Below are 12,313 nucleotides of genomic sequence, written 5' to 3'. Positions count from 1 at the left end.
GTTCCTTAGACTGGAAGGTGATATTGTTATTTTCAAGGACATACCTAAGTTAAAGATTGCAAAGGGGAGTGTGAGATGGAGGGAGAATTAAGAGGATGGAGAAGGGGTAAAAAAAATAAAGGCAGAGCAAACAAGGAGAGCTTTATGCAGAAATTCAGTGCTACCACGCTGTTTGATAATTGCTAACATATGTGGCTTCTCTGTTTCATTGTAGTCGTCCTCGTGAGTTCTGGCGCCTTGACTACTGGGAAGATGACTTGCGGCGCCGACGACGATTTGTGCGTAACCCTCTAGGATCGACACATCCTGAAGCGACACTAAAAACAGCCGTGGAACATGGTCAGTGTATAAAGCATTCCTTGCCAATAGCAGCAGGTACAGTACTTGGTAATGAAGAGCATGACTTCATTACTACAAAGCACACTGTAAAATGGTCCAGCACCACATTTCAGTTTCTTACCCCAGAAAGAAGTTATTTTTTTTATAGTTAGTGTAGAATCTTAAGAAATTATGGTCTCAAGAGTACTTGTTATATTACACATACAAAACTCAACATAGACTCTTTGCTTTTGAGTACACGGCTAATGTATTTGTCTTTTTAAGCAACACATTCAGTTTTCAGTAAATTAATCTCAGAAGCCTGCCTTAAATCCATGTATATCAGAAACCCAGCATTTACAAACCAAATAGGTTTCTAGGTTCTGTTGTATAAACAGAGTTTTCCTTCATCCATGGTATTTTAGCAGGAGATTATGAAGTGGGAATGATGGTAATAAATGTCCACATGTCCAGGTACTTCTGAACCTTGGTTTGTAGGTTTTGATTGATGGCTCATGGAGAAAGAGAATAGGCATTGTTTGCATATGTTCCTATTCTGCATCAGCTTTTTATTGGAGCCTAACAAAACATTTTCCCCATTTTGTCACACTGCATGTGATGGTGATTACATCTAAGTAGGAGTAGAGCAAGCAAATTGGAAAACCTGAAAGGTCCTGTGAATTTAATAATATACTTTCTCTGATCATAGAAACATACTCACTAAATTATGATTTTTTTGGAAAGTGAATTAAAGATATATGAAAGGGATGATGCCCCTCGTCATATTAAAATTACTTTGCTATTAAAAAATATAAATTGGTATTTTTAATAAAATAAGAAATCATTCCTCCTTTTAGGATATTAGTTCAATGTGCAGCAGTTTATGGTTAACAAGTAATATGTAATATAATTAAGTAAATGTTAAATTCTATTCAGTAAGATATTACATAAAACTGAAACATAACAATCATATATATTTAATAGATTCCATGTAAGGTTTGGTGCATGTTAGGATAGTAAGAATTTAAATTAAAAATCAGTAGTCTTAGGGTTTGGCCTCAGTCAGGCAGTTTAACCTCTTGCACTCAGCCTTAAAGAGCCATTTCTGGAAGAAAATGTCCACAATATGTCTTCAGATATAACACCAAATGTGACATCAGTCCTTTAAAATAAATGATCATACAGAGAGTAGTCAATAACAAAGTGATCTAAAAGCAATAATAGTCTCAGGGCCTTACATCTTCAACTCCAGGGGGTGGAGAAGGATATAAGATATAGAATTAATTATGCCACGTTTGCTTTTAGGGTCTATATACTTTTTATGTGGTGTTACAGATTTTTAGAATTATACAACCCTTCCATCCTTTTCTTCTCTCTGTCTCTCTTTTTCTTTTTTGGTTAATGACATTTACATGGAAAAAATAAGTTTATTTGCAATTTTATCCTATTGAGCCACACAGACAGCATTTACCATGTGCACTTAAATTTGAAATTTAATATTCTTTCTCTCTTGTCTTCTAAACTGTCATTTAGGTGAATTGTGAGTTCTGAGGTCTAAGACAATAAAAATACAATTCTTCTTGTAATATCTAGAAGGGGATGGCTTGTTTTCTAAAATCACATGTAGGAAGCTGATATTCCTTTATCCTGAAAGAAATAATAGTGATCGAATTCAAAATATGTGGTATAGATTTAAATAAAGGCTTATTAAAATATATTCTTATCTGAAGTAGTACATTTAACTATTTTGTGGTGTTGTGGGATTTTTAATGAGTATTTTTCAATTTTATTATTGACATTTACCTTTAAAAATAATGTAATGTCAGCTTTTAAAATTTGAAGCACCTGCAATGATGCTGGATGAAAGAAAATATACTTTAATGCTTAAGATTTTTTGACCTGTTTAGAAGCAGATTTTATTCTAATAGCTCTGGATAGTAATTGAAAGGTTAATACGGTGTTGTTTATATATTATCAATCTTTAAGTTGACAGAAATAAAATTAAGCATTTCACGTGAGTTAATCCTATTTTGTAATATTTTACATTAATCTTATGATGCCTAACACTTAAAACATTTCAAAGGTTCAAAAACAATAACTTCAAAAACAATAACTTAAGTATGAAGTATATATATTAAAGAAAACAAATATGTAGCAAATGCTTCAGTAGTTTTACAATTAAAGAGGAAGTTCATATTTAATATTTACTAAAATCTTTTTTAGTATATCAAGTATTATATTTTAGTTATAAAACAATTCTTTATGTACATGTACTTTGAATATGAAGAACATTGTACACAATTCTGATACTTAGCAAATGGATTATACTATGGTATTCTTTGGTGTCAGCATAATTTATGCTAATGCATTTTATAAGTCAACAGCTTAATTTTTAATATTGTATTAAATCAAGTGACATTTAGTGAACATTTAATTTAAATGTTATGTGAATGATGGAATTCCATCTTTTTGGAGTATGAAGGAAGTGATCAAAATAAGCATTACGAATCAACTATGCAAAATCAGAGTCGATATAATAAAAGACTTGAATTATAGCTGAATGTGGATAAACACTTCAATGCTGAATGTAAATATTTAGAGAGAGGTTTCTGTTAATGGTTTATGGATTTTACTTTTATGATTTTTACTTTTATTTCTAATATATTTAAGAAGATACGTTTTAAACGATGCAATCTTAGAATATTTTGAATTGTATTATCATTATCAAAGGAAGTCATCTAAATAGAAGTGCCACTGGAGATTAGGTGTATATCTTAGTACTAAGAGCCATCTTTTTTACAGATTGATTTGATTTGAAGGAAAGCCTCTGGTGTAAAGGTGGCAGAGTAAATACCTGAAGAGTGATGTTCTCTGTTTGGGCGATCAATACCAGCCCCATGACTCTACTTCTGGCTACCTTCTAGTTAAAAACAAATTTTTTAATTCTGACAATTTAATTGCCCTTCCCAAGTTCACATTAACTTGCTTGGGGAAAAGAGCTTTAGGTAATTTTTCAAACAGAGACCCTCTAAAGTGGTTATTTATAAAAGTCATGTTGTAATGGGAAATTTCTTTAACTTTGCAGGATCGAAGTATTATTTTTAAATTAAAATTAATACTTCCTCTTATGACTAAATATTTTATCGAAATTAGTAGCAGCAAGAAAAGATGGGCATTTCTTCCATTTTATAATTTTGAATTTATTAACAATCCATTGCAGTGACTCCTAACATACTCTTAATGCACAGAGCCCACTTGGGCAGTTATTTATGATCTGGAAGGCACCTGAGGCTTAAGTCTAGGATACCTTCATTCTTTACAGATAAGGAAACTGAGGTGGAAAATGACTGAAATACTGTTTGATAGATAAAGGACTGAAGCCCAGGTTAACTGTAGTTCTCTCTTCTAAAATTCGTAATTGTTAATTGTAATAGAAATTTTATAAATTAAAGCCACATACAAAATGTAGAAAGATTAGTTTTAATTCAAGCCATAAATAGTTTAGAATCTTGCTGGATTCAGTATTCTTATTTTACAGTTAATAGAAATATATAAAGAGGATTTTTAACATAGTTTAAACTTGGAAACTCATAGAAGACTACAAGTAACCATTTGGTTTCCTAGGAATGACAGATCCTGTCCCAAATCAGCCACTATCTCACAATTTTGGTAATGCCAGGTAATGTTGCTTTCTCTATAGGATCAATATATACTAAAACTGAAATTTCTGGGAACCTATGGTAATTTGGCTTTTTTTCATTGTAGTCTCAGTTATTTTTCTAGAGTATATTTTAAGGAAATAGCATAAACTATAGAGGAAATAATTAGATTAAAATAATAGTAATTGATACATCCCAATTCAGAATATAATTATGGTATGTGCTTCACATCATACTACCCATGTCAGACAGCTACCCATCTCTATTTTATGTACTTTTGAAGTCACTTTGTTATTTCAGTAGTAATCTTTATTTTTTATGAGGTGACTAGTTCTTAGAGTATATGCTTCTTTTACTGTAACATTTGACTATTGGCGATTCCTGTTTACTGACTAGGTGGTTGGTTATTTGAAGAGGTTTTATATGTTGCAGCTTGAATAGTTTCCTTAGTTTCCTTTGTGTTTTGTTCTTTGTTTAATTTTACTCACCTGCCTTTGTTGGTTAGATAAGTGGCCTCAACACAGAGCTTGTTCTAAGGAACTTGAACTTTATATTTTAAGAACCAGCCTTTCTCCCAGGATTCATGTTCTGAATTGCATTGAAGACAAGTCATTTCTAAAGCTAATGGACATTTTTCATTTTATGTAACAATGTTTTATGTAATAATGCAGTTTAGTAGGTTAAAGATAAAAACTTAAACAGAATTAAAGATAATGTGAAAGATAGTTCATTAATAATAATATGAATAGTGGTTCTGTTCAGTTAGAATAAATTATATGAATTGAAATTTAAGAAGTATATTCTATCTTCACCTCTAACGTTAAACTTTTATACTTTAGACTATTATAGAATATATTCACAGAAGATATCAAAATAATAACTGATACTTGTTTTACTTGTTTATAATGGTTGATTGTGTATAAAGCAAATGAAAGGGAAAAATTATACCTTTCCGTAGCAAATATAAACATGTAATTATCTTTTATTTTATGCTCAGGAAAGTTTTCTTCTAATTTTGAAGAGAAAAAAGTTCTTTAACGGAAAGCTATTAGACCACTGAGAATTGAACACCAGCGCATGTGGTGTGTATTAGAGTACTGTTGGTAATTTTACTGCTGCTAACTTAAAATCCTCAAGGGGGAGTTAATTACAGGAAAACCATTCTAAATATCAGTAAGCTGCATATTTTCTATGACAAGAGGTTTCTCAGTTGAGGTTGAACAAATCCAGAATCTGAGCTTGTAAAAATAAGTAAATAAATAAATTAAAGTGAGTTGTACATATGTATACCATACACCACAGTACTTAAGTTTTTGTTTTCATAAAAACTATTTAATTCAAAAGTTACTTTGTTTTAATATGAGTCATCATGTTGAGAATATATTTTAAAAATTTAAGTCCCAGTTGGAAGTGATAACACATTATATGTTTAGTGGTCATTTAAATGCATGTGAATTTATTTATTGAGCTATTTTAAACCATTGCCTATTGCCACTGAGGATTCTCATTTTTTTTTGGTAAATGTTTACAGATTAGAGAAAAAGTTTTCTTTTTTCTTTTTTGTCAGATAATCTTGGCATACTTCAGAATCTGTATGGCAGTCATTGCAGACAAAGTAATGAGCAAGCTGTTTGACTTAGTTGTTTCTGGTGTGTTTGATATATGATCCTTAAATTTAGATTTGCAAATGAGCCTTTTTAATTCTTGTTCATTATGATTCTGGTTTTTCCATCTTAAATTTCACCAAATAATTAAGTGAAAAATTAGTAAGTTACATGTATATTATACTTACAGAGTGAATTTCCTTTCTTCTTACAGCCAGCAAGCAATAATAGTTAGGATCCCAGACTGGCATCATATTGCCTGTTTTATATCTTAATCGTAGTTGTCATGACTTTTTTTTTTTTTTACCTTGGGCAAGGTATATAACCTTTTGAGCCTATTTTCTTACTGAAAATGGGGAATTAACAGAAGGTTTCTGAGAAGTGAATTCTAATGTAAAGTTTATATATTATACATATATATCTTTTATTGTAAAGATAGATACTGTACAGAGGCATTGCAGTTACATGAGTAAGGTAATGAGTACATTTCCTATCAAGCATTGTTACCCCCTCCTTTGTTTTTTTTTCCTATGATTTCTTCCCTTCCCACCTCCCTAACTCTTCCCTTCCCCCCAAAATGTAAAGTTTTTTGAACATTCTTTGCCACATGGTAAATTGTATCATTAAAATTAATACCTTTACTTTGAAGAAAGAATTTAAAATCAAGGAAATGAAGAGAACTTGGCATCCTAATTCTTGTTTAAAACCTAACTAGCAAATGATAATGTATTATCATTTACTGAATTATAAAATCTAGAAAACAATACTTTCTTTTTAATTTCTCAGTAATTGATTTATTTTTAGTGAAGTTGATTATAAATTGGAAAAGATTTTGTTTTGATTAAAGCAGTGTTTCTGATTACAGGGCAATGCAATCTATGAATTGCAATATAAACAATGACATACAAACATACTTCCATGTTCCTAAAATTTAGTGGTCATTTAGGTACATTGAAGTTGTCAAGTATTTATTGTAACTTTCATTTGTGCAGCTTACTTGTTATTTGTATAGATTCATATTGTGGAAATGAAGCAAAATAAGATTTTATTTACCTGTGCAGTGTATTCAAAACAAAACATAGAAAGTTTCTTCCCAGACTTCCTTGCTTAATAGAAAACTCCTACCTGGTTCATTTTAGTTTTGTATCTAAGTGGTTTACATGATGAATTCATAATAAATATTTAAAAACTGGTTTTACCATGAATACTTTCCATAGCCACTCCCGTTAAACCCAAATAGCCTCCGAGTAGTGTAGGTTTGGATTGTTTAAATATTTTGAATAAATTATGTAAGTATTAACTTATAGTTTGGGCCTTAGGCTCAGGCAGAGACTGGATTGGAGCACACAGCCTGGTCATCTGATTTCCATATCAATAGTTGGACTTTACTGTATCAGGTGCTTCACCTCTGGGGTTTTCCTGGCTCAGAAAGGTGAATGTCAGTAGTATAGTGGATTTGAAACTTTGCAGTGTGGCACTGTTCAGATGAATAAGATTTAAAAGACACACAGAGAGCTTTTACAAATCATAAACGTGATCTGCCCTCTTTTTTTTAAAAGAGAAAACTGCTTAAAACACCAGATGCCCTGGAGAAGGGTGCAAGGGTGGAGCTGCTGAGTGGCCATGATCTCCTTCCAGTTTCCCTGCTGCACATCCATGGTTCTGTGGGTGACTGGAGGTGCTTCTCAGAGGCTGGCCTCATAGCCTTCTCCCTGCTTCTTCCAGTGCCTCAGCCTGCACTGCTGCTCTGGGAGGCAGAGCCAGGCCTTTTACCCACAGGCCTCCCATCCTGCTCCTTCTGTTATGTTTGCCCCCGGGGTGCCTTAGCCCTTTCGTTTAAACAGCAGAGGAGGGGGTGAGGAGCCTCCACTTAGTTTCCACACGGCCTTGCTCTCGGATATTTGTATAAGGGTGAAGGGCGGGTGGGGGAGAATGCGGGAGAGTATGTGTGAAGACATGGGCCCCTGCGATGGGGGAAGGAAGGAGGGCGGAGGGGATAAAGAAGAGAACAGCTGCTGTCGCTTTATTAGTGTCTGATATGGCTTCAGGGTCTGGGCTTAAATCCTCATTGGCTGCAAGCATCTCCCTTAGCTCTGACCCTTCTTATTTCTGGGTTGTCTGCCACAGCCACTCCCCAGCTCTTTCAAAATGTTTCAGTGTGATATTGTTTGGAAGAATCAATCACTCATCTGTGTTTTTCTGTGTTAAATAAGTATTATTTCCAAAACTAGGTTCTGATTTTTACTAGGTTTTTTTGTTGTTTGTTTGTTTTTTAAAGAGGGGACCCTCTCCTCCTCCAACTAGAAGTAAACACATGGCTCAGTGAGCGGTGCAGGGTTAGATTTGATGGGATTAGGGTGCTTGTTCAGGGTAACGTTACACCAGCTTGGGGAATAGAGTTTGTCAGACTGGAGTGTGTGTCACCCTAGCCACTTTCCCCACAGTGTGTGGCTGTGCATATAAAAGATTGCCCATCTCTGGGCCACTATCCTAACTCAACCCTGCCCCTCTGCCTTAGGGCTCTCCCAGTACTGATGGACAGCTTTGTTTCCTTTTCATTTCAGCTGCAGATGAAGACATCCTTGCCAAAGGAAAACAGTCCATCAAGAGTCAGGCTTTAGGAAACCAGAACTCAGAAAACGAGATTCTCCTGGAAGGCGACGATGATACTCTATCATCCGTGGATGAGAAAGATTTAGAGAATCTTGCCGGTAATTCAGTGGTTGTGCAGATATTTCAGCTGGCTCTGGGACAATGAACATCTAATTACTTACTTCTTCAGCTGTGACCACTAGCACTCCCAAGCTTACACCCACAATTATATTACAGATTGTTTTTGTTCTTTCCTTCCACCGTTGTCTACAATATCTCCTTTATTTTCTATTCTCTTTGTCTCCTGTCTTTTCCCATCTTTTTATTTTATGTCTAATTTTCACTGATAGAGGAAAAAGTTTAAAAGCAGCTACAAAAATTGTTTCACCTCTCCCGTGAGAGTTACTATTATCTGTGAAATGACGGCCATAAGTGAGAATCGTCCAGTTGTTTTATAAATAAAGCTTGCAGGCAGATGAGCTATTTACTTTGTTATACAAGTAAATAGTAAATACTGTTCACTAAGAATAGTGAATAGTACTGCATATATACTTAACTCACTGAAAAAAAATCAACTCCAAGAATACCATGTTTTTTTCACAGGATTCACATATATTCCTTGATGTAGGAATTTTGATTTGTACTCTACAGAGTCTCAGTTTTACGTCCCTTATGGGAAAAATTCTCTTGTTTAGCCTGAGATTTTAGCCATTCATTAAACAGCTTTCTCCTTTAAAGCCTGTGACTGCTCGTCATGGAGGAAGGTCTGAATGAGTCTACAGTTTTTATAGGTAAAAACTACAGTCTTCAATTCTGATAATTTTAAGAGAAAAGATGTTAGAAAGCTATTTGGTGACTTGTCTGCACATCTGCTAATGCAACTTGAGAATGAAAAGCAAAAATAGGAGCCTTCTAGCCTTCTCAAGGCTAGAAGGCTCCCTGTAAAGTAAAATAAAATTGCTCTAAACTGTTAAAGGATTGGATGGGTATGGAGAGAGTAAGGTGGATACTGCTGTTCTCGTCTTTTCCTTTACATCCATTTACCCATTTCCTCTTTTACTTTGCCTCTATTCTTGCTACTAGTAATACATTCATACAGTAATAGAGGTGAAAGGGGAGTTTAATTATATAATCTTGACAATGGCAATAGGATTAAGAAGTAATCCACACTAATAAAGTGGTGTGGGCTAGAAATGAAGTGGAAATTGTCAGGGGTCTTCTGTAGGACCTAGGCTGCCCTAGCTCCTGCAGCTGTCTGCTTACCCTATAATTGAATGTCTGAGAGTGATTGAAAAAATGTTATTTCTTCTCAGGATTACATGCTAATGTACAGAGGGCAAAAGGAGACAGCAAAAGAACACATAGCTGCTTATTTCATCCATTTGTAGGGATGAGCTTTGGGAAATCATGGCTGTCCTGCAGCTATCTGCTGCCCATCTGCAAACACAATGTATCTGCACATTGGGGATAGAGGGCAAAACCTGCGCTGATCCCCACAGAGCATCCTTCCATTGTCCTCCTGGCACACATTAAGATTGATGTGAGATTAAGGACCATCACCCTTCTCACAATCAATGGAAATGTCAATTCATCTGAATTTTGAAACACTTATTCACCCATTGATTACCTGAATAGGTGCACCTTGTTTATAGGCACTATATTAATTCAGAACAGTGAGTGCCAATCTTCTGCTTGACTCTTTTCTTCTATAGGATTTCTACAATGAGGAATTGACATGGGATTTCAAATTCAACATTTAGCTCTACATAATTGGGTGTATGTGTCTATAATTATTATTTTTAGCACAGATATACTTTATGCTGTTCTATCTGTAGTGGGTCTGTTGTTTTCAGTAGTGGTCTGATTTGTCTCTTTGATAAGCCCTGTGGAGATTTGATTATTCCAATAAAAATTCATTCACTTGGAAACCCACCCTCCAGCTGTTTACTCCCAGAGTCCCTCAACTACACTAATATTAGATTTGGAAGCATTGAACAATATTTAGCAGTAGAAGGCAGGCTTAGAAAAGAAATATTTTTTATCAGTCTTGTATGAGGGAGAATTGTTATATGTAAAGGGTTTTGAATCGAACTGGCTAGGATCTTTACCAGAGAATATGATTTATCAGAGAATTTCCTACTTTACTAATGAGCTAGTGATTTTTTGTGTACTCAAGCCTCAGTCAAAAACTCCATGTTCACCTCTGGCCTTGGCAGCCTATTGAGGCTTCCTTGCTCCTGGTTGTTATTCTGTGTTGTTTGATAGCCTGAGGCTTGTTTTCTAAGTGGAATGTAGATGCACTTATTTAAGCAGTCACCTTCTTAGCTAGAGATGAGAGCCCAGCCCTCTCTATAAAATAAGTATATCCTCATTTTTGTTATGGTCAATTGTCTATTATAATAATCTATTTTGAGAATCCTGACCCTGTATTTTTGAAGAAGATTTGGGATGGACAGGATATGGAAATATAAAATTGGCAGGCAATCTTGTATACAGAAGTGAGAATGAAAAAATTAAATTGAAATTCTGGTCAAATGTGATTTTTTTGAAAACTGTCATTCTAGCCCCTGTGGCTTGTCTTTGCCTTGGCAGGTCCCGTTAGCCTGAGCACACCAGCCCAGCTGGTGGCCCCCTCTGTGGTGGTAAAGGGCACTCTTTCTGTCACCTCCTCCGAACTCTACTTTGAGGTGGATGAAGAGGATCCTAACTTCAAGAAAATCGACCCCAAGGTGAGATGAAGAGAGTTTCTTTCTTACAGGGTGGCTGCTATAAGATTGGCTTTGGTAAAATTTCCTAGTTCAAATTTCTCTCTGAATTGCCTCTGCTTGCATGCAAGGCACATGCCTTTTTTAACTTACGATTTCTTTACTGTTTAGTCAGATTATCAGAGTTCATTTAGCCTTGAAAACAGTTTCTACTTAATTGCTCTTTGCTGGGGGAGGGGTGGTGCTCCAGGAACAGCATCTATATTTTGCTTTGAAGGGTCCAGGGTGAATTAAGCTACACAATTCAGTCAGATTGAGAGTGGAATTATTTTTGTTTAGCCGTTATGTTTTCTGGATATTCTGCCAATATATCACTTTCCTTGCTTTGTCCCAGTGACTTACTGCTCTGTCGTGCATGCAGGCATGTTTTTCAAGTGTGGGTGATACCTCTGTTTCCCATTACCTGTAGTAGATTTTACAAGGCACTGCATAATTTCCTATCTTAAATGAAAATGTAATTTCCTCTTAAAATGTATTTTATGTTACTCTTCAGACCTTGAGAACTTTATTTTAGTAAGAACATTTAAAGCCAAAGTTATATTGATTTCATGAATGTGAATCATAAAATGGCATCTTTAAAAATGATCAAAATAAGCAACCTGTGGCTTCAGATGGAATAATTAATTTGACTGAATGACTGATTGTGTGTGTGTGTGTGTCTTGAATTTATTGGCAGGAGATTCTTACAAATTGTATTGGCATTATTAAATATTAATAATTTAGAAAATTTCAAAGTAACTCGTGATGAAAAGTGTTATCATTTTATTAAGGATTTTACAAACCATTTTGTTTATATTTCCAGCATCTTGTTTACATATTGCAATCTGTATATAGACAGTACTATATTACAGAAGGCCATGATAGAAATTGTTTTGAGCTAGATAATTCAGCTAATCCAGTGTACAGAAAACTTTAATTCTAAAATCACAGCACCTAGGATTTCTTTTTTACTTTATTGTATGGTTAAAATGTCTGAAATGTATTTTAATTAGGGAAGAAAGATTAAAATTGAATTCTGTGATTGTTGGTAGCTCATGAATTTAAGAGGGTCTGAGATTGGTTCAGAATATTGTATTATGCTTTTGGAATATACATGTAGCTTAAAATCTGATTTAGTTTCAAGGTGTCTAATGAATCATTTATAAAATGAAAACCTCTCCCAATGTTTCTGATTGATTTTTTAAAAGTTATTTGCTACTTTAGGAGAATCTGTAACTTTTACTTCTCTCTGTTCTTATTCTGTGCAGCATCATTAAATTAATCTTCTATCTCTATTACTTGTGCAATATGGAATCTTTTGGCCTAATCATAAAAATCACCTTGTACCACTGCAATCTGCCTAATATCCCAGAAGCCAAAACTCTTGCTAATTTTT

At 34.4% G+C, this 12,313-nt stretch overlaps 1 protein-coding gene across 3 annotated transcripts in view; it reads left to right on the top strand.

Annotated features, from left to right (window-relative positions):
* The window catches only part of Lrba (LPS responsive beige-like anchor protein), a 445,034-nt gene that overhangs the window by 234,357 nt on the left and 198,364 nt on the right, over nt 1-12,313 (top strand). For all 3 annotated transcript variants that reach the window (XM_070022191.1, XM_070022190.1, XM_070022192.1), the window contains exons 38-40: nt 215-339; nt 8,146-8,292; nt 10,766-10,902. In XM_070022191.1, coding sequence (XP_069878292.1) covers nt 215-339; nt 8,146-8,292; nt 10,766-10,902 — 409 coding nt within the window. The remainder of the gene's footprint in view (nt 1-214; nt 340-8,145; nt 8,293-10,765; nt 10,903-12,313) is intronic.

Source organism: Dipodomys merriami, unplaced genomic scaffold (assembly GCF_024711535.1).
Source record: "Dipodomys merriami isolate MVZ:Mamm:240054 unplaced genomic scaffold, mDipMer1.0.p SCAF_15, whole genome shotgun sequence".
NCBI classification, from domain to species: Eukaryota; Metazoa; Chordata; class Mammalia; order Rodentia; family Heteromyidae; genus Dipodomys; species Dipodomys merriami.
The sequence above is the reverse complement of the archived record's forward strand: the minus strand, read 5'-3'. Positions and strand labels throughout refer to the sequence as shown.